General features: G+C 45.9%; 1 protein-coding gene across 2 annotated transcripts in view; it reads right to left on the bottom strand.

Moving 5' to 3' along the window:
- Spg7 (SPG7 matrix AAA peptidase subunit, paraplegin) overlaps positions 1 to 22,464 on the bottom strand; it is a 52,685-nt gene extending 30,221 nt beyond the window's left edge. The window contains exons 1-6 of one of the 2 annotated variants that reach the window (XM_008840522.2): positions 22,238 to 22,464; positions 18,842 to 18,944; positions 14,975 to 15,064; positions 8,016 to 8,257; positions 1,984 to 2,123; positions 912 to 1,014 (exon numbers count right to left, since the gene is read on the bottom strand). In XM_008840522.2, coding sequence (XP_008838744.1) covers positions 912 to 1,014; positions 1,984 to 2,123; positions 8,016 to 8,257; positions 14,975 to 15,064; positions 18,842 to 18,944; positions 22,238 to 22,423 — 864 coding nt within the window. In that variant the 5' untranslated portion in view covers positions 22,424 to 22,464. The remainder of the gene's footprint in view (positions 1 to 911; positions 1,015 to 1,983; positions 2,124 to 8,015; positions 8,258 to 14,974; positions 15,065 to 18,841; positions 18,945 to 22,237) is intronic. The other variant, XM_008840524.3, reaches the window with a different exon arrangement.
- Between the last annotated feature and the right edge of the window lie 227 nt (positions 22,465 to 22,691).

Below are 22,691 nucleotides of genomic sequence, written 5' to 3' on the forward strand. Positions count from 1 at the left end.
TAGTTCACCAGTACAGCACTTGCTTAGTATGTACAAGGCTCTAGGATTCAACGGCACACAACGCACCAGAAGAAAAAGCGTTTAAGGAGACAAATATGCTTACTCAATGGAAACAAAGTGATAGTGTCAGAGGTAGAACAGGAGCCTCCTACTGCCCCAGAGAACCTGAGTGCCCAAGGAGTCATGGGAGGGACAAGTACACCTTCTAAGGGTGTACTATGCTATGACTGTTCTTTATTTTTTTTTAACTATTTTATTATTTTCATTCTATGTGTATGATTGTATTGTCTGCATGTAGGTAGGTGCACCCATGTCGTGCAATGCCCAAATGCCCAGGGAAGTCAGAAGAGGGTGTCAGATCCTCTGGAACTGGAGTTACGGATGGTTGTTAGCCACGATGTGGGTGGTAGGAGCTGAACCCAGGTTCTCTGCAAGAGCAACCAGTGCTCTTAATTGCTGAGTCATCTCCAGTCTGCTGTGGCTGTTCTTTAAAGGCACCTTTAATGTTTCTCTTGGCTAGTAGGAGAAACCAGGGAGGGAAGAAAAAAAAACAAAGGAAGAAAGGAAAGAAGGAAGGAAGGAAGGAAGGAAGGAAGGAAGGAAGGAAGGAAGGAAGGAAGGAAGGAAATAAAGACATCACTCCCAGCCACTATGGGACCTTACAGAATAAGTACATTCAAAATACACTTCCCTATACTCTGTGGGCTCAGCCATCCCCATGTCAGGAAAGAGGACTTCAGTAATGCTGTCTACTCTCTCCAGTCAGCCAAGCAGGAGGATGAAAGCTCATTATGGTTCACATGGCCAATGCAAAAACCTGATTTTCACTGAGTATTTTTCCTTAGGCTATGGGAAAGAATTCAAGCTCACACACACAAATTTCCAGCAGGCTGTGACCAGCACAAACTTACAAAAGCACTGAATCCTCCTTCCCTTCCAGTCATCCCAGTCAGTCGAAAAACATACCACAGGATGGCCAGGCCCACTGCTGTCATCCCTAGGGCGTAGAGGGCACTGGGTGAGAAAGAATGGCAGTTAGAGGGCTGGAAGTCATTGTCAGGTCCAAGCAAAGCCAGGACCCCTAGGTCTAAGGCCAAGGCACAAAGCAAATGGTTGTAAAGACATGCTCTCCTGTCCCACCATCACCAAAGTTGCTCTTCTATACAGGTTTTCAAATGATCAGACTGACTGTGCAGGCCTGTCTTACCCACTGTGTGACAATGCCCAACAAGAGGATCTATGAAAAACAGACCACGCCATGTTCAGTCGTTTTCAATTAGTGAGGCAAAAACAAGCCTTAGTGAAAAAATAAGTACTAAGATCAGGCTCTCCATGGAAGGAGGGAAAAGAGCTGCACAAGTTAGGGGTAGCTGCTTTTTATTTTATTTTTCTGTCTTTTCGAGACAGGGTCTCCCTGTAGCCCCAGCTGTCCTGGAACTGACTATGTAGACCAGGCTGGCCTCAAACTCACAAAGATCCGCCTGCCTCTGCCTCCGAGTGCTGGGATTAAAGGCCTGTGCTACCACACCTGGCTGGGGTAGCTACTTTTAAAGGAGTACTTGCTAGATACTGGCTTGCAAACCCACAGCAACCATCTTTTTATACACTGCCCTCAACTACTGTTGGTCCCGCAGTGCCTACGGGTCCCACAGTCCCTAACAGTATATCCAACAGTGCTAATGTGCCTCTGCCTCTCATCACTAAAGCAATTTCTATTTACCACGGCCCTTTCCATCCTTTCTGCTCCACTCAACTCCGTAGAAGACAGCAACCCCAGTGTGCTGAGTTAAGAACTGTCATAGACAATTAAAGGCATCTGAGACAAGCTCTAGCAACTTGCACGGCCATGTTGGCATCTCATGTGCACTCATCTAACAACCCTCTCAACGGGGACCCTCTTAACTGCAGGCAAAGTCAGCTCAAGATCTGTGCCTGCACTGTGTGTGTCACATTACAAAGTCAAGCTCGGTTTAGTTCACATACTTTCCAAAGAATCCCATGCGCTTATAGGAAACGGGAATCCTATCCTTGCTCTCAATGTTCAGCTCATCTTCAGCTGCTCGAAGCTTCTCTTCAAATTTGTCGATATTTGCAACCTGCATCCGGTACATCAAGGCCAGTCGCTGAAGGTAGACGGTAGAGAGAACAAGAGGGTAAAAGGTCAGCACACAGTGTCTGTTATATACTGTATAGACTCCAGGGCTCAAAACAGACAACGCAGGAAACACTTCCATGCCTAAAAAGTTCTATTTTTTTCAAGTACAACCTGGAAAGCGATCTCAGAAGATAACCCTTTCTGATGGAAATGCTTTGCACTAAACAAAGTTTTGCCCCATCACTTCTAAGGCAGAGGCAGAAGGACCACTGCAGGTTCTAGTCCAGCCAAGGCTACATAGGAAGACCCCATCTCAAAAAACAAAAGTTCAAGACAGCAGAGGGGCAGTTACATCTTTAGTCACCACCTCCCCTTGATAGGTACCTTGGCTCTGCTGTGCAGAGAGCAGCAGGAATCACACAGACATGAATCTATGACCACATCTCACTAGGGATGGCAAGATCTATTTAAAAAAGCCACAAGCCGGGCTAGAGAGATGACTCAATGGTTAAGAACACTGACTGTTCTTACAGAAGACCTGGGTTCGAATCCCAGCACCCACATGGCAGCTAACAACTGTCCGTAACTCCAGTTCCAGGGGATCCGACAGCCTCTTCTGTTCTCCTCTAGCACTGCACAACACAGGTGCACTTACCTACATGCAGGCAATACACTCATACACATAAACTAAAATAAAAATAATTTTTTTTTTAAAAAGGCCTACAAGCAGGATTTTTAGGAAAAAGTAACAAATGGTTTTGTGGCAGGATCTGGAAATTAAATAAGTCTCTTTGTTCCAAAATTTAGCCCTCATTATTTCGCAAAATTTGTCTCCCCAACATTTGTCTTCCAACTACTTTCCCTAGTCAAACTGCGTGCCTAAGTCACATTTGAGTCTGTCTAGGACCACCAGCCAGAGAGACTTCCCCATTCTTTGTAGAGTAAGCTGGCAGTTGTGGCAAAGGACAGGCAAGGGCAGTAAGTGACACCTGCCATCCTTTCACACATGCCCCACATTGCTAAGAGAGAATTCTGAACACTTTCTCATTAGGAAGTTGCTTCATCAGATGGACATCAAGCAGCATGTAGGGATTCATGTAACATAGCTGCACTCAGCACTCATCAGCTGTCTATTTGGCTTTCTTATACTCCTTTATATTTTTACTTATTTTTGGTGGTGCTGGGATGGTCCACACCAAGAAAGTGCTCTACCGCTGAGCTCTATCCCGTGTCTATATTTTTCTTTTTAATTTGAGAGAAGCTCTTGAGAAGTTCTTGTTAAGTTCCCCACTCTGGCCTTGAAATCATTCATGGTCTCTGGCGACCATGAAATTGCAACCTTCTGCCTCAGCCTCCCAGTTAGCTGAGAATTAGAAACCTGCTCCAACAGGCCTAGACTCTTCAACTTTTTTGTATTTTTGAGACAATGTCTCCCTATAGCCCCAGCTGGCCTGGTACTCGATTTATAGACCAGGCTGGCCTTGAACTCACAGAGATCCACTTGCCTCTGGCTCCGGAGTGCTGAGATTAAAGGTGTGCGACACCACGCCCAGCCTCTTCTACTTTTTAAAATATGAAGATGGCCAGTATTCTCTACTAAGGCTGTAGAGATACACAACTTTCAGGTTCATTCTCTCTCTCTCTCTCTCTCTCTCTCTGTCTCTCTCTGTCTCTCTTGGTCTTTTTGAGACTCTCTCTCTCTCTCTCTCAACAAGGAACCTGGAGTATCATCTGAAAACCCAGGGAGAAGGCCAGAGAGCCATAATCCAGGAGTAGCTAGGAGCAGCAGGAAGGCAGGTGATGCATGGCATCACATCTAGATGTGGCCCACTCTCATTTGGATTTACAGAAAATGTTTCTAAATACATGATGACCCTGGTCAGGATGACAAGAAGGCTAACACCCAAAGCCACATGTTCATTTTGACCAGGTGGCCTTGAGGATGAGTCAGTATTTCCCAAGTGGGTCCTAGAGGTGCCACTGTAGCCAGCAACTACCACACCACAGCTAGTTTCTCAGGAATTTGCTGCACAGAAGAGAGACCAGGAAGACGAATCACAGGTTCCTATGTAACCCCAGGAAAGTGGCTTGGCACCAGTCAGGCATCTGACACTGGGGTCTGAGTCATGGGATCACTCCTCAGCCTGTCTGCTATCTCCAGTATGAAGAAAATCCGAAGTTGCAGTGGAGGCCTCAGAAGCAGCCTCCTGAATGACTCAGTAAAGGGGTGGCACCAGTAGGGTCACAGCTATCTCCACCACCAGTCTAGGTGCCAGAACTCAAAATTCTTCCACATAAGGGTATGTGGTGGCACATGGAGGCAAAGACAGGTGGATCTCTGTGAGACAGAGGCCAGCCTAGTCTACATAGTAAGTTCCAGGCCAGCTGGGACTACAGGGAGGTCTATTAAAACCTCCCACATGGGCCACCTTATTCTACTTTCATGTCTCATGGCTCACGGCCTCCCAGTTCTACATTATTACCAGGTTAAACTGCTGGAGTGCACAACCCTGGATTTAAGTTGAGCAACTGACGGATGACCCAACTCTAAAAGTCTCAGAGAAGTCTTTATGAACCTGTGATCTGAAGTTGTAGCTGGTCCCTTCCCATGAGCTGGAGCTGTAGTTCCCAGTCATGAGTCTGGAGGTATGTAGTCCCCTCTTGAGAGTTGAAATTGTGGTCCTCTCCCATGAAACCAGAGCTGTGACCCCCCATATGAGCCTGGAGCTATGGTCCCTGACCACGAGTAATGGTTCCACACTCCTCTGGTGGTGGGCTGATGGTGGAACAGATGCAGGATGGAGGACCTCTCTGATGTTAGGCTGCAGTTTCAGCCTTTTCTGAGTAGCTGCATTCCCCACAACTCCTTTCCCCAAGATCCTAGGCTGTCCCTGGCAGTGACTTTGCCTCTGTGTTGGGCTTATGCTGGGGAGAGGCAAAGTCTCTATCATTTGCAGATTCTAGTCTTCAGAATGGACATACCCCTCCCCTGAGGGCCAGCTGTGGTCTTGACTCCACCTGTGGTCCTGGACATTCAGGCCTTGATGTTGGACCTCTGCCATTCCCAGGCACCAAGAGGTTTTCCATTATTTCTACAGCCCCAGTATACATTCACCTGTGCCCCATAAAATACGTAAAGCCCTTACTTGAACTTCTAGAGATAAAAATCACAGTCTGAGAAGTTTTTTAAAAAAGAGAGTACTGTAATACCTAAACTGATACAATATTTTTTCTTTTTGGTCTTTTTGAGACAGGGTCTCCCTGTAGCCCCAGCTGGCCTTGAACTTGGAGAGATTCATCTGTCTCTGCCTCCTGAGTGCTGGGATTAAAGGTATGCACCACCAAGCCCAGCCAGACTGACATAATTCCTTTCTGGTTTTTTGGATTTTTTTTGTCTTTTTGAGACAGGGTCTCCCTGTAGCCCCAGCTGGCCTGGAACTCACTTTGTAGACCAGGGTGGCCTCGAACTCACAGAGATCCACCTGCTCTGCCTTCCTAGTGCTGGGATTATAGGCATGCGCCACCACACCCAGCTTAGACTGATATAATTCTTAAACTGAAAATATGTAACTGTATTTTAGAACGCAAATTCACAATTATATATGTCTACTATAATTTCTGAGTGTTATTTACTGATAAAACTATACTACCGGGCCGGGTGTGGTGGCACACACCTTTAATCCCAGCACTCAGGAGGCAGAGGCAGGCAGATCTCTGTGAATTCAAGGCCAGCCTGGTCTACAAAGTGAGTTCCAGGACAGCTGGGGCTACAGGGAGACCCTGTCTCAAAAAGACCAAAAAAAAAAAACCCCCAAAAAAACCTATACTACCAAGCTTCAACAGTACTGTGAAATTTATCACTGCTGCTATAATATGAATTTGAGCATGTACTCCCTTTCCAAATTCTCCAATCTATGCAAAGTTCTTCAATGTAATCAAGTTATTTTTTGTAAAACAGCAATGCTAATTAAAAAGACTGTTAGCCTGAAAGTAATGTCTCAGTGTAAATCATGGGGGTAACAGTAAGTAGCCATTCAGTATTTACCCACCATTTAATTATACCCCTCTGCAAACTAGATACAGTGCTCAATGGCTATACTTTACGGACCCTAGATGTCTGATCTGGGCTTTCCCATACCTCGAAGCCACTACAACACCAATATGGTTCCAACCTGCACAGAAGGGAAAAGGTAGAAATGACCCTTTTCACTACGCCAGACTCAAGAGCAAAGTGTCCGAGTCCAGAAGCTAACTCAAACCCCACATCCTCAGCAGTTTTCTGGGACCATCTGCACCTGCCTCATCCAGGCACATCTGCAAGGCTGTAGAGCTCTGTACATCTTTGCTGAGTTCTGGGTGCACATCTTGTGCCATTCCTGTCTTTATGGCACGTGGTTGTTTGAATCAGCTGGGAATATAGCACAAGTATATGCTGATCCCATTGCCCCAGTTCTCATAAACTGATCAACACAGAGCAGATCTGAGCGAGCTTGCTGGGCTACATGGCACTCAGGCCACACCACATCCAGGCAAGAGGAACCACAGAGTGTCCTCTGGGGAACAGCTCTGTTAAAAGAGAGAACACAGCCAGGCATGGTGGCGCACGCCTCTAATCCCAGCACCGGGGAGGCAGAGGCAAGCAGATCTCTGTGAGTTCAAGGCCAGCCTGGTCTACATAGTGAGTTCCAGGACAGCTGGGGCTACAGGGAGACCCTGTCTCAAAAAGAAAAAAAAAAAAGGAGAGAACACAACGCTGGAAGAGTAGGCCACTTCAGTGAGCAGACAGGAACTAGAGCCTGTGCCTACAGCCTGGCATGCAGGAGAGAGCAGCAGTGACCCCTCACAGTGCAGTCTTCCCACCACCCAAACTTCAAACTAAACATGGGAGGAGATGAAAGATAAAATTCAGTCCCTTGGCTGGGCATGCACACCTTTAATGCCAGCAATATGAAGGCTGAAGCAGGCAGATCTTTGGATTTCAAGGCCAGCCTGGTGTACAGAACAAGCTCCAAGCCAGCCAGGGCTACTTATATTGTCAGACTACATTCTGGGTAATACCTTTGCCTAAACACTGCTTTTTCAGGACCTAGCAGTGGTGCTATGGTACTGGAAGAGAAACACGAAACAAAAACTGGGTGTAGAGTAGGATGGGACTCACCCTCATATAGTCTGTCCCCTGAGGGAACAGCAATCTCCACAGCTTCAACTACTGAACATTACCACTGTCACCCTGGAGTGGAGGTGGGGCTTTCCCTACTTTCTGACACTGAACCCTCTACCTGATCTGAATTCTTTCTCTTGCTACAGCATGTCTCCCCCTACCCTCCCAGGTTGGGCTCCTGAGGGTCAGAGTAGATATGAGTGCTCATTATCCTCTCTACCAACTTGCATGCCTTATACCCCTCAGAAGACAAACCTGTCCATGGGATCAGCAGGCCTCTACCTGATGACCTATCATCTGTTTCTTCATCCATCACGACCCATTGATCACTTAAAGGCTACATCTCAAACTGATAGCAATAACTCTTTGCCGCCTCAATTCTCCTTGACCTGAATGACCTGGGACCAAGGCCCTCCCTTCTGACTTTCCACTCAGCAATGTACATACCCAGATTGGCCCACTAGACCCCCAGGTGGTCTCATCTCCTTATCTCCTAATGCCAGAAAGATGGTTTGTCACTTTCACCTCTTCCACTCTGAACACATTATCAGTGCAGAATCTCTGGTCAAGCACTCCACCTACTACCTTCCTTAAGCTCCACTGTAGAAGGCATGGCCCAAACCCTGCAACAAGCCCTTTGTATCTCTAGATACATACATCTCCTTAAAGACAACCAGACAAGCTCAGGATTGAAGGGCTGACTAAAAAAGGAACATGCTCAAATCTCCCAGCCTCTCCAATGCCCTCACCCTCACTCACAGGCCGCCCAAACACCACAGCTCCAGGATGCAGATAAACTTCCACTACATCACTCTCAGGTACCACCAGTACACGCTGCACCTCGCCTTTAGCAAGCATCTCATTGACGAAGTCGGTCCAGGATATACTGCCCCCACTGGTGCTGAACGAGTTCAGTAGGCTCATTACAACAGCGATGACAAACAAGGTACGCAGCCGCTCCCGGTACATCTGGTCCTCCCGTTCCTTCCGTCTCTTCTCCTCTGAACAAAGCATAAGGAGAATCAGGCACATGAAGAGAATAAAGTCCAGATACATCCTTGCATAAACTCAGTTCCACCACTCTTCAGGAATGCTCAGCTTCAGAGGGGCAGGGTTCTCCAAATTTCTGCCAGTTTTCAACAGAAATACTATCCAAGTGTTGTCTGAAGTCACTTCAGAGGAAAGGAGTGGTTCCCACTGTGAATGAGTTGAAACCACTTTTTGTTTTGTTTTTTGAACACAGTCTCTCTGTAGCTCCTGGTGGCCTGGAAGCTTGCTATGTGGACCAGGCTGGTTTCATAGAGACCTACCTACCTCTGCTGGTATTCAAGATGTGGGCTGCCATGCTTGGCTTGCAATGGGGTTAACTTTTACAGTCAAAAGCCATTCTAGAGCCAGGCGTGGTGGCACACATGCCTTTAATCCTAGCACTTGGGAGGCAGAGGCAGGCGGATCTCTGGGAGTTCAAGGCCAGCCTGATCTACATAATGAGTTCCAGGCCAGCTGGGGCTACAAGGAGGCCCTGTCTCAAAAAGGCCCAAAAAAAAAAAAGCCATTTTAGGAGAGCATCTTGCTGCTGCCATGTACAGGAGACTGTCCACTAAAAGTCTAAAACAGCTGTGCATACATGCACTGAGATGCACTGGGTACTAAATACCAACATGACACCTGCAGCATGCATAAGATAACAGTAAAGTGAGCACCTGCTTCTACCTGGCCCCCAAAATAGCATTTTCCTCATCTACTGAAGAACATACTTTTTCCTCTATTCAAACTTACTTACTGGAATAAGCAGTATTTAAAAATAAGTTGTTCTACGTTATTGCCACAAGAATTAAAAACAGCATGTTCGGGGCTGGAGAGATGGCTCAGCAGATAAGAACACTGACTGTTCTTCCAGAAGACCCGAGTTTGAATCCCAGCGGCCACATGGCAGCTAACAACTGTCTGTAACTCCAGTTCCAGGGGATCTGACAGTCTCTTCTGACCTCCTCGGGCACTGCACGACATGGGTGCACTTACCTACATGCAGGCAATACACGCATACACATAATAAAAATAAAAATAATAAAATATTAAAAAAAAACAAAAACAAACCAGTATGTCCATGGACCAGTGAAAAGTTCTTGCCACACAAGCCTGAGATGAATCTCAGGAAACCACATAATGGTAGAGGGAAAGAAGGATGCAGCTGGAGAGATGGCTCAGCAGTTACAAACACTGACTGTTCTTACAGAAGACCCGGGTTTGAATTCCAGCACCCACATAGCAGCTAACAACTGTCCGTAACTCCAGTCCCAGGGGATCCTACGGCCTCTTCTGACCTCTGCGGGCATTGCACAACACGGGTACACTTACATACATGCAGGCAACACATGCATACACAAGAAATAAAAATAATAAATATTTTTAAAAAAGAAGGAAAGGATTCGACAATGTTGTTCTCTGACTTCCACAAGCAACACACACACACACACAAAACACATTCAAGGGCTAGAGAGATGACTCAGCAGTTAAGAGCACTGGCTGCTCTTGCAGAGGATCAGGTTCAGTTCCCAGCATCCACATAGTGGCTAACAACCTTCTATAACTCCAGTTCCAAGGAATCTGGTGCCCTCTTCTGGCCTCTGCAGGCATTGCATGACATGTATATACTTAATACACAAGCAGGAAAAACGCTTATATGCATAAAATAAAAAATAAAGCTGGGCGTGGTGGTGCATGCCCATAGTCCCAGCACTTGCGGGGCAGAGGCAGGTGGATCTCTGTGAGTTCAAGGCCAGCCTGGTCTACATAGTGAGTGCCAGGACAGCTGGGGCTACAGGAAGACCCTGTCTCAAAAAGACCAAAAAATAAATAAATAAATAAAATAAAAAATAAATAAACAAATAAATTAAAAAGTACATTTGGGGCTAGAGAGATGACTCAGAAGTTAAGAGCACTGGCTGCTTTTGCAGTGGACCGGGGTCAACTCTCAGTACCCACATGGCAGCTCACAACTATACTTAACAACAGTTCTAGGGAATTTGATATCCTCATCTAGCCTCCACAGGCACGAGGTGTACATGTGATACACATGCATACGTGTTATGTGAAACATTCATAGACATAAATAAAAATAGGGGCTGGAGAGATGGCTCAGCAGTTAAAAACACTGGCTGCTCTTGCAGAGGACCCAGGTTCAATTCCCAGCATCCACATGGCAGCTAACAACTGTCTTTAATTCCAGCTCCGGGGGAATCCGAAGCCCTCTTCTGACCTCTGCAGGCACTGCATGACAAGGGTGCACTTACCTACATGCAGGCAATATACTCATACACATAAAATAAAAATAAAAATACATAAAATATGAAAATAAATAAATCTAGAAAAGTTAAAAAAAAAAAAAAGCATTCAAAAACATAAGATGGCTGACAAGGGGGTCAGTGGGGAAAGCAATTTGTCACTAACCCTGACAACCTGAGTTCAATCCCCAGGTTCAAGTGGTAGAAGGAGAGAACATACTCCCACAAGTTGTCCTCTGATTTTCACATTATGCTGTGGCACATTTGCACCTACACAGGCACACTGTGTGTACACACACACACACACACACACACACACACACACACACATCAAGGCCCATAAAATGGCTCAGCAGGTAAAGGCAATTACTGCTAATCCACATGACCTAAATTTGATCCTCAAGACCCACATGGAGGAAAGAGACAATCAACTAAGTTGTGCACTGATCTCCATGAGTACTCTGGTACACACACTCTCCGCCTCCCCAAAACACACAAATAAATAAATGTAATATAAATATATATCATAGCTGGGCATAGTAGCACACACCTTTAACCCCAGCACTCAGGAGGCAGAGGTAGGCGATCTCTGTGAATTCAAGGCCAGCCCAGCCTGGTCTACATAGTGAGTTCCAGGCCAGCTGGGGCTACAGGGAGACCCTGTCTCAAAAGGACCAATAAATAAAATGATAGATAGATGACTGATAGATAGATAGATAGATAGATAGATAGATAGATGATAAATAGATAAATAATCGTTACGATGTCATGATAACACATATCTGTATAAGTATCACAGGTGTCATGATAGCACATATCTGTATAAGTATCACAGGTGTCATGATAGCACATATCTGTATAAGTATCATAAGTGTCATGATAGCGCACATCTGTAATCCCAATAACCAGGAGGCAGAGGCAGGAGTTCAAGGTGAGTCTGAAGTTGGCCTGAAATACATGAAACTGCGTCTCAAAAAACTCAACAAAACACAAATCTGGCTGGATATAGTGGCACACGCCTTTAGTCCCAGTACTTGGGAAGCAGAGGCAGGCAGATCTCTGTGAGATCAAAGCCAGCCTGGTCTACATAGTGAGTTCTAAGCCAGTTGGGGCTACAAGGAGAACCTGTCTCAAAAAATAAAAACTAAGCCGGGTATGGTGGCACACATCTGTAGTCCCAGCACTTGGGAAGCAGAGGCAGGTGGGTCTCTGTGAATTCAAGGCCAGCCTGGTCTACATAGTGAGTTCCAGGGAGACCCTGCCTCAAAAAGATAAAAATAAATAAATGAATAAATGAATGAATGAATAAATAAATAAATAAATAAATAAATAAATAAATAAATGGCCTAGCTTTTATCCCAACAATCAGGAGGCAGAGGCAGGTGGATCTCTGTGAGTTCAAAGCCAGCCTGGTTTACTGCCTCAAAAAGATAAAAATAAATAAATGAATAAATGAATGAATGAATAAATAAATAAATAAATAAATATCCAGCTGGCTACAGGGAGGTGGAGGCAGAGGCAGGCAGATCTCTGTGAGTTTGAGGCCAGCCTGGTCTACATATCTAGTTTTAGGCCAGCTGGAGAGATCCTGTCTCAAAAAGACCAAAATACACAAATAAATTTTATTATCTGTGGAGGGGGCATGCACGCACAAGACGCACATGTGCATGCTGGGGTGCACATATGGAGGTCAGAAGACAGCTTATGGAAGTCAGTTCTCTCCTTCTACCCTGTAGGTCCTGGGGCTCAAACTCAGATCATCAGGACTGGCAGGCAGCAAGTGCCTTTACCCTCTAATCACGTCACAAACACTATCTACAGATTTTTGTTTGCTAGTTTTCTGAGATAGCATCTTTTTTTTCCAATTTTATTATTTTTATTTTATGTGTATGAGTGTACTGCCTGCATGTATGTGAGTGTACCCGTGAAGTGCAATGCCTCAGAGGTCAGAAGAGGGCATCAGATTCCCCTGGAACTGGAGTTAAGGATGGTTGGTAGCCACCATGAGGGTGCTGGGAATCAAACCCAGGTCCTCAGCAAGAGCAGTCAGTGCTCTTAACCACTGAGCCATCTCTCCAGCCCCTGAGAGATGGCATCTTCCTATAGCCCTAACTGGCCAGGAGCTCCCTACATAGACCAGGCTTTAATTTATAGAAAGACAGGAATTCCAGGTTTTTCCTGGAAACTCTTTATCAGGACTATTAGCTAAATTCCCCACATCACACCACTTGGTCAATCCCCTACAAAGGACCGAGGCAGCATGGTACTCACATAGGGAAGAGGAGACAAGACTACTCTCAAAACCCTGGAATCCATGGGGAAGCCAGTCATGGGGCAACAGGACACAACACTGACCAAAGGCTAACTGGGCCCAACACAGGGTTCTAAAGTAAGGGTCACATGGGCATCAGAGGATCTCAGCAGGTGTGACCAGTATCTTCAGAAAGGCTTTGGGGAAGGCATGTAGACACGGGACCTAGACAGAGAGCCACATGCAATGGAACATCTGTGAGAGTCACTTCCTGTGACAAGCATAACTAGGAACAGTCCCGACATGGCCCCAAATTTCCTCCAAACCCACAGAGGTGAGTCCCTCCCCATTCTACCTGGAGAAGGTAGCAGGTGATGAGTTTTCTTTCTGCAGTGCTTTCTGACAGAGTGATCTCACTAACTCTTTACATTTATTTTATTTATTTATCTTGGGGTGGGGGAGGTGGGGAGGGGAGAGGCACACATGCCACAGCACACATGTGGAGGTCAGAGGATGACTTCCTGGAGTCAATTCACTCTTTCTACCATGGAGGGTCGTGGGATCAAACTGAGGTTGTCAGGCTTGGCAATAAGCACCCCTACCTGCTAAGCCACCTTGCAAGCCCTGATCTCATGATCTCTTTACCTTATTCCTACAACTATCCAAGATGGCACCATTACCACCTCCACACCCACACCAGAGGCCCCCCTTGAGCCCTCAGAGGCAGCTACCAGCCATCCATGGAGAATAAACCTCACAGCAAACATCAGTCTGCAGCTGCAGTGCCTTTAGGTAATCAACACACTATCCTTTCCCAGTCCTGCCCCAGACAGGCTAACACCAAGTCCTTCTCATGGTGAGCCAAGAGATACTGAGCCTTGTTATTCACATCTGCTCTAAGTAGGAAAGAGACTTGCTACAAATGGGATTCTTGACAAAAACATGTAGAAGGCAAGTCTGAGGGTCAGGGCTAAGCCCTGAGGATGAAGCCTGCTCAGCCTTACCCGTCCCCAAGACAAGCTATGCCTGCAAGAAGAGCAATAGAGCAAATGAGCTGAAACTCACTCCTTCGCTCTGCTCCTCTCTACACTGCCTGGTGGCTTCCTGCTGGCAACACTGCAAGGCCTGGCATGTCCATGAACTAGCCTCCTCTCCAACAGTAAGCTTAAAGGAATAAAAAAATGAAGTCTTCTGAAAAGGGTTGTGACAGCAATTATTTGGAAATACCAAGGTGTGTTGTTTGTTTACTATATCCAATTATAACAGATCAAAATACAATGTCTAATGTTCAGAGCTCATATTCACAAAAGGCAACTAAATAAAAGCCACTACTTATTTTGGTAAGTGAATTTTCCTTCTAAGTGAGTAGCTGATTATTTGGAAGCTAGCTAGTGTCTTCAACTGCTCTCCCCTTATTTTTGGAGACAGGATCTCTTAATGAACCTAGAGCTCACTAATTCAGCTAGAATAGATGGCCAGCACCTCTCAGGGATCGTCCTGTCTCCATGTCCCCAGTACTGGGATTACAGGTGACAGGCATGTGTCATCACACCTAGCTTTTACACAGGTGCTAGGGATTGAACTCAGGTCCAAGACTGCATAGCGACCACTTAGCCATCTCACCAGCCCTAGCCCATCTATCTTATTTTTGAGGTTCAAATTCTGTCAGTAAGCTTGACAGCCATGTGAACCTGTAGGAAAACCTTTCCAACAGCTATGTCTTGCTAAAGTGAGGCTCAGTAATCGTGACGAATCCCTTTTATCAGATGCCTTGTGTATATCTTATTTCAATGTAGTACAGTCAAATTTAAAACACTGATATACAGAGTAAATTCTCATGGCCCTAGCGACATGACTGTGCTGAGTTTACCAGTAAACAAATCAGCTAAAAATACTCATAAGTTAATACCCTAGGGCTGGGTAGATCTGAGGTTCACCCTTTTTGTGAAACAACATAAACTCTGTCTGCCTTCATGCATTCCTGAATGTGATGGGGACACAGGTGTCTGCAGTGGCATCTCTGAAGAAAGAGAACAAAGGACCCAGCAACCAGACAGAAGTAGGCAATTTGCACGGGGAAGGCAAGCAACTCTGCCTTTCAGAACAGCCTCGCCCTGCTAAGAGGAGAGTACACAAGGGAGGCATCCTAGGGGCCAATACTTCACAATATCAGGTAGGCATACCTTCGTCTTCTTCAGGGGGCTTGCCTTTGGGTTTATCATTGTCTTTATTCTTTTGCTTCATCCTTGAGGTGTTAAAATAGAAGGTACCACCTATAATAAATAAGAATGAAAAGTTTGCAACTCTGGGAGAAACCCATGGGAAAGCAGTATGCCCACAATAGCCATATCACAGCAGAAACCATCTGACACCTATACCCTGAGAGTTGCTATATTTGAGAGAACACAGCACTTTCTTCTCCTCTCCATCCTACCAGGGAATGGTAGTGATAGAATAATGAACTATTTTAATATATAAAGTGAAATAATTTTCAACTTAACTGTCTTTAACTCCAGTTCCAGAGGAATCGAAACACCGTCTTCTGACCTCCATGGCATTGCACAACACGGGTGCACTCACATACATGCAGGCAATACACTCATACACATAAAATAAAAATAAATAAAATATTTAAAAATTATAAATTTGTCTGTAACATTTTAGATTTTAATGTGTATGGGTGTTATGCCTGCATGTGTGTAAATGCACCCATGTCGTGAAATGCCTGCGGAGGTCAGAAGAGGGTATCAGATTCTCCTGAAACTGGAGTTAAGAATGGTTTGCAGGGGCTGGAGAGATGGCTCAGTGGTTAAGAACACTGGTAGCTCCTGAAGAAGATCTGGGTTCGAATCCCAGCAGCCACATGGCAGCTAACAACTGTCCGTAATTCCAGTTCCAGGGGATCCAACAGCCTCTTCTGTCCTCTGTGGGCACTGCATGACACGGGTGCACTCACATACATGCAGGCAATACACTCATACACATAAAATAAAAACAAAATATTTTAAAGAAAAGAATGGTTTGTAGCTGTCATGTGGGTTCTGGGAATTGAACCCAGGTCCTCTGCAAGAGCAGTCAGTGCTCAGCAGTCAGTGCTGAGCCATCTCTCCTGCCCCCATTTAAATGAACTTAAGCCAGTTTTAAATTCAACCTTCCATAACTCCAGTTCCAGGGGAATCCGACTCCCTCTTCTGACCTCTGTGGGCACTGCACGACATGGGTGCACTTACACACATGTAGGCAATACACTCATACACATATAATAATAATAATAATAATTTAAAACTTCATTCAAATAGGATAAACACAATGGTTTTGGCACATGTGGTATTAGCTGCAAGTTAGTTGCCAATGTGAGGAACAGGCAGGCCCAATGCTTCATAGGAAAGGCTTGGTCTTGTCCAAAGTCTCCACGGATAGACGAAAGAATCACAACCATGTCCCCAAGAGTAAGGTCTTCAAATAGACATTAATAGACTCAAAAGCAAAACTGCCTTGATTTCCACTAGAACCCAGCATTGCATGTATAGAGGGCCAGGAGTGCTTACCCCAGAGTCACAGAGCACATGCAAAGACTGAAATGAAACAGAGCAGCTAAGCCTGGTGCTGACACGGTTGCTCTCCTGTGAGTCATGATTTCAAGTATTCCAGTTTTCCCAGTTCCAGCTGGGCCAAAGGGGAGTGAAATTTCAGTATCAACTCTGAACCTCCTTTGAGTTAAGACTGCAGAATGTCCAAGTCTTTCATTCAATGATGCAACTCTAAGTGCAAATTATTTATGGAGTTCTTTTATAGTTATTTTCTGGATAGGAAACATTTGGAGTTACTTTGTAGATGACTGCTAGCTATCCTGGGAACTGATAGTCTGAGAACCTTTACCAAGCTGCCCAATTATTGCCAAAAACCATAACAACAAAATGCAACTCAAAAACTTAAAAGGAGGTCAGGGACCCTGTCTCAGAAAACAGAAACAAAACGACAAAAAAACTTAAAAGGTGGACTGGCAAGATGGCTCAATGGGTAAAAGTACTTGTTGCCAAGCCTGAAGACTTGAGTTCTATTCCCAGGACCCACATGGTAGAAGCAGAGGACCAACTCCAGTAAGTTGTTCTCCAACCTCCACACACATATGACCCCTGCACTCATATATACACATATCATACATACATACATACACAATAAAGGAAAAAAAAAACTTAAAATGAGCAAAAATGAGTGTGTTTGGTGGCACACAACTGTAATCCCAACACTTGGGAGGCAGAGATAGGATTGTAAGTTCAGGGTCAGTCTGGGCTACAAACTAAGACCCTGTCTCAAAACAAAAAAAAAACAGCTGGACACGCAGGCACATGTTTGGGAGGCAGAGGAACTCTACATAGTGAGTTTCAGGCCAGATGGAACTAAAGGGAGACCCAGTCTCAAAAAACAAAAGGAAACAAAAGAAAAGACCAAAAAGACAGGAAGTAGTGGCACATTCCTGTATCCCAGAACTGGGAAGGTGCATGCAGAAGATCAAATGTTCAAAACCATCATTAGCTACATGGTGAGTTCCAGGCCAATATGGGCTGTGCTGAGACTTTGTGAGGCTAGAGATAGCTCAGTGGTTGAGAGCACTGGCTGCTCTTCCCCTCAGGAGGCTAACAACTGTCAGTAACTCCAGTTCCAGGGGATCTGATGTCCTCTTCTGGATTCTGGATTCCATGGGTACTGCCTGCACATGGTGCACTTACATGCAGGCCAAACACTTATACATAAAAAATTCAGCTGGGCATGGTGGCGCATACCTTTAATCCCAGCACTTGGGACAGAGGCAGGCAGATTTCTGTAAGTTCAACGCCAGCCTGGTCAACAAAGCAGGCCAGCTGGAGCTACGGGGAGACTGTGTCTCAAAAAGACACACACACAAAAAAAATTCTAGCCAGGCATGGTGGCACACACCTGTAGTCAAAGCCAGCCTGGTCTACATAGTAAGTTCCAGGACAGCTGGGGTACAGGGAGACCCTGTTTCAAAAAGACCAAAAAAAAATCTAAAAAGATAGGGGCTGGAGAGATGGCTCAGCAGTTAAGAAAACTGACTGTTCTTGCAGAAGACCCAGGTTCAAATCCAAGCACCAACATGGCAGTTAGCAACTGTCTGTAACTCCAGTTTCAGGGGACCAAGCAGCCTCTTCTGTCTTCCACTGGCACTACATGACACGGGGTGCACTTACCTACATACAGGCAATACATGCATATATGTAAAATTAAAAATAATTTTTTTTCTTAATTCTAAAAAGTTAAAATGAAAAAATGAGGGTTGGGGATTTAGTTCAGTGGTAGGCAAGCACAAAGCCCTGGATTTAGTCCTCAGCTTTGAGAACTAGGCGTGGTAGCCCACATCTATAATCTCAGCACTGAGGAGGATGATCACAAGTAGGTCAAAGTAAAAAAAAAGAACCAAAGGCACTCTTAATGGTTGTTCTTAGTTTTCTGGTCAACGTTATCGTAACAGTCATCTGTCATTTGCCAAGCAGACTACATCTTAGATTTGATCATACTGTACACACACAGATGGCAATTTGTTGCACACCTAGGCCAGAAGGCTCAGCCTTCTGCTTCTAGGCTACTCTACTGAATACCATGTACTCATACAGCAAGTACTCTGTTTTTAGACAACTGGAACTCTCTAAAGCATTATAACCTTCTTATTGTTTATTTTGCTTGCTTCTTTTTTTTTTTTTTTTTTTTTTCAGACAGGGTCTTAGGTCTCCCTGCAGCCCCAGCTGACCTAGAATTTGCTATGTAGACCAAGCTGGCTTCAACCTCACAGAGACCCACCTGCCTCTACATCCAGAGTGCTGGGATTAAAGGTGTGTACCACTGCATCTAGTTTGTTTTTGATACATGGTTTCACTTTCTAGCTCTGGCTGGCTTCCAACTGGAAATCCTCAACTTCCTGAATGCTGGGACCACAGGCATACAAAACCACACCCCTCTTCCACTATAATCTTGTGAGACCACAGTAAAATCTATGTCCATCACTAAAGGAAGATGCAATGCATAATACACACCTGAAAGCTGCCAGTGTCTAACTGCGCTGGAAACTATATGTTGTTTCAGTAATAATCTGCTACTGCCTTCAATCCTGGGGGTCAGTATTTGCAATAGCAAGCTCTGTAAAGTGAAAAAAAAGAACAAAAAGACAGCAGGAAACACTGAGATCACACACAAAAGCAATCCAATGGCTGGAGACGGAGATCAACTGGTAGAGTGCCTGCCTAGCATGCAGAAAGCTATGGGTTCAATTCCCAGCACCAAATAAAACCAAGTATGATAGAGTACACGTGAATCTCAGCATATGAGAGGTAGAAGCAGAAGGATCAGAAGTTCAAGGTCGTCCTCAGATGCAGTGTTGGAGGCAGTCTGGGCTTCATGAAACCCTATCTCAAAATGAAAAAAAAAAGCCTGGCATGGTAGCACGTCTTTAATCTAGCACTGGCGGGGGTGGGAGGGTGCGGACAACAACACGGGGACACGACATGAAGACAGACAGGCATATCTCTGTGAGATCAAAGCCAATCTGGTCTACATAACCAGTTCCAGGCCAGCTCAGGCCAGCTGGGGCAACAGGGAGACCCTATCTCAAGAACAAAACAAGAAGCAATAGAGACGAAAAATAAATGTTTTTTAATAGCTGTAGTAGTGCCTGAAATAAGAATAGACTGAGTGTTGTTTCAAAGTTTTAGGACAATACTAAAATGTCCAAAGTTACTGAGGACAGCAAACAAAACAATACACTATTATCTGACCCAACTAGACAAGGGTCACAGGAACTGCTCAAACCTGTGCTGCCACCACCAGACAAGGCCTCATTTCCAGGCACTCAAGGCTTTAACAGTATTTTAAGTGTTTTCTTCTCTAGAGTATTATTTTCCCATTTAGGCTTAGTGGTTTGTTTGTTGAGATAGGGTCCCAGGTAGCCCAGGCTGGCCTCAAACTCACTATGTGGTCAAGGGTGACTCTGAACTTGTCGTCTTCCTGCGTCCACTCACAAGTGCTGGATGACGGGGTGCCCCACTCCTACCAACTTGGGGTCTCTTTTTTTTTTTTTTTTGAGACAGGGTCTGGTTCTATGGCTTAGATTGGCCTCAAATTCAGTGATCCTCCTGCCTCAGCCTCCTGAATGCTGGGATTATAAACCAACAGAGCAAGTTTGTTTCTTATTTCGTGACAGGGCCCAAATCCCAGGCTGACCTCAAATTTTACTATGTAGCTGAGGATGACCTTGAAATCCTGACCTTTCCCTTCTAAATCCCAAGTACTGGAATTACAGGTATGCTCCATAACACTAGGCTTAGTTCTTGAGACCAATAATTCAATTTAGTATTTTTCTGCTCCATGTTGTACAAGGAAGGCCAAGAATGGGAAGCTTGTTATCAATAGGAAGACCTTCTCCATCTTCCAGGAGTGAGATCCCACCACCATCAAATGGGGTGATATTGGTGCTGAGTCTCTTGTTTCACTAACATGGAGGAGGTTGGCACCCACTTGATGGGTAGAGTCAGGTCAACATCTCTACTCCTTCTGCTTATACTACTATGTTTATGACAGATATAACCACAAGAAATACAACTCATTCAAGTGTCATAAAGCCTCCTGCACCCACTGCTTAGCCCTGCTAGCCAAGGCCATGCTATGACAACTTTGCCATCCTGGAGGCATGGAGGCACTCATCATAATCCAAGCCATCAGTATCACCTGGTCCCGTTTGGAAATTGTGATCCTGGGGCTGCCCAGAACATCATCCCTGAATCCACTAGCATTGCAATGATTATGGGCAAGGCCTTCCCAGAGCTGAACCAGAAGTTTACTGGCATGGCCTCCTGAATGTCCACCTCTAATGTATCTGTAGTACATCTGACTTGCCAGGTGGAGAAAAGCTGCCACCAAACTTGGTGACATCAAGGTGGTGAAGCAGGCTTCGGAGTGTCCTCTAAAGGGCATCCTGGGCTGCACTGAGCACCACGCTGTCTCCTGCAATTTTTTTTTTCTTTTTTTTGGTCTTTTTGATAAAGGGTCTCCCTGTAGCCCCATTTGGCCTGAAACTTGCTTGGTAGACCAGGCTGGCCTTGAATTCACAAAGATCTGCCTGCCTCTGTCTACCAAGTGCTGGGATGTCTCTGCAACTTCAACGGTGACACCTACTCTTCCACTTTTGATGCTGGGGCTGCCACAGTCCTCAAATAGCCATTTTGTCAAGCTTGTTTCCTGACCTAACAACTAACTTGGCTACTCTAACAGGGTAGTAAACCTTATGGTACACATGGCCTACAGGAAGTTTGAGTCCTAGACCACCCACTCCAGCAAAAGCCCAAGAGGAAGAGGGAGGCCCTTCCAGCCCCTGCTCAACTCTCCCCTCCTCACATTATCCATCCTAGGACCTGCTTCCCAAAAAAGGAGGAGAGTGAAGACAGTCTTACTGTCAGTTCCACTCTGGATCTACCAAAAAAACTAATAACTTTCAGCCACAGACTGAGGGGTCACACCAAGACCAAAGTTTTAGTCTCCAACTCACAATTCTCCAGCCTCAGCCTCCCAGTAAATGCTGAAATTGCAGGTGTATACCACCACAGCCTGCTTTAAAAAAAAAAAAAATATATATATATATATATATATATATATGGTCAAATACTCATTTGTAATATTTGCATTGCCCTGAAACTGACTTTTTGTGACCTTTTGAAGTTTTATATATCAAAACCTATTGTCAGGCTGAGATGAGGTCCCTGAAGCACAGCCTCCCCACCCAGATTCAACGAGTTTCTCCTATAACAAGTTACACTGCAACAGTAGCTACAAGGTATTCTGCGCAGACAAAAAAACTTCCTACAGCTCATTCTAAGCGACAATTACTATTCGGAAAACTCTGGAGTTTATTCTAAGGCAACTGGTCCATTGGAGCCAATTGTAAGGCTCCGCCAGACACTAGAGAATGTATCCTGGCATGGTGGGCCTCCCGGAGGTGCAAGCAGAAAGATCGGCGTTCAAGACCAACTCTGACCTATACAGTGAGTTCGAGCCCCCTCTCAAAACCAAAAACAAGCCTGGCATGGTAGCGCTGGCCTTTACTCCCAGCACTCGGGAGACAGAGGCAGGCGGATGTCACGGATCGAGGCCAGACTGGTCTACATTGCGAGTTCCAGGCCAGCTGGGACTACAGGGAGACCCTGTCTCAAAAATACAAAAAGAGAAAGCAAAGGGAAGAAACCCGTGACACCCTCGGCGGACTCTATTTTACACCGCCAGGGGCTGAGGGACAAAACGACACAAGCTCGAAGGCATGAAAAGCCAAGTCCCCGCGGGGCCCAAACCCGCCCTTCCCACCAGCTTCGCCCAGCGGACCGCCCAGGTGTACAGGCCCCCAGCGGCCCCGCCACCACCGCCGGCCTGGGAACCGCGCGGGTTACCTGCGACGCTCGACCTCCAACCGGAGTCCCGCGAACCACGTAAGGCCGCCTACTGCCATCCCGGACCAACAGGCTAGGGCCTCGGCCCGAGACTGGGCCCCACAGCCACCCGAGCCCCGGGCTTCGACGGAGTGCGCGCAGCAGCAGCAAAGCGGTCGCCATGCTGCCAAGGCAGCGCCTACGCATCGGGGCCCGCAGCCGGAGCGTCCGGGTTCTGTGGTGTCCTCCCCTGCGCATGCGCAATGATGGAGGCGGGACAGGGGCTGGTGGAGTGTCCGCAGCGCCTGCGCAGTCAGAGCCTCCTGGTGGCTAGGTTAGGCACTAAAGCACCCCCCACCCCCCCAAGTCCCTAGGTGGGCGGTGCCAACAGCCCAGCACGGCTCTCTGACACGGAAGACCTGAGCAAGCTAGGGTTCCCAGGTATTTTTCATGCCTCTGTTTTATTTCTTCTTCA

Source organism: Nannospalax galili, unplaced genomic scaffold (genome assembly GCF_000622305.1).
Source record: "Nannospalax galili isolate Female #2095 unplaced genomic scaffold, S.galili_v1.0 scaffold459, whole genome shotgun sequence".
In the NCBI taxonomy this organism is placed as follows: domain Eukaryota; kingdom Metazoa; phylum Chordata; class Mammalia; order Rodentia; family Spalacidae; genus Nannospalax; species Nannospalax galili.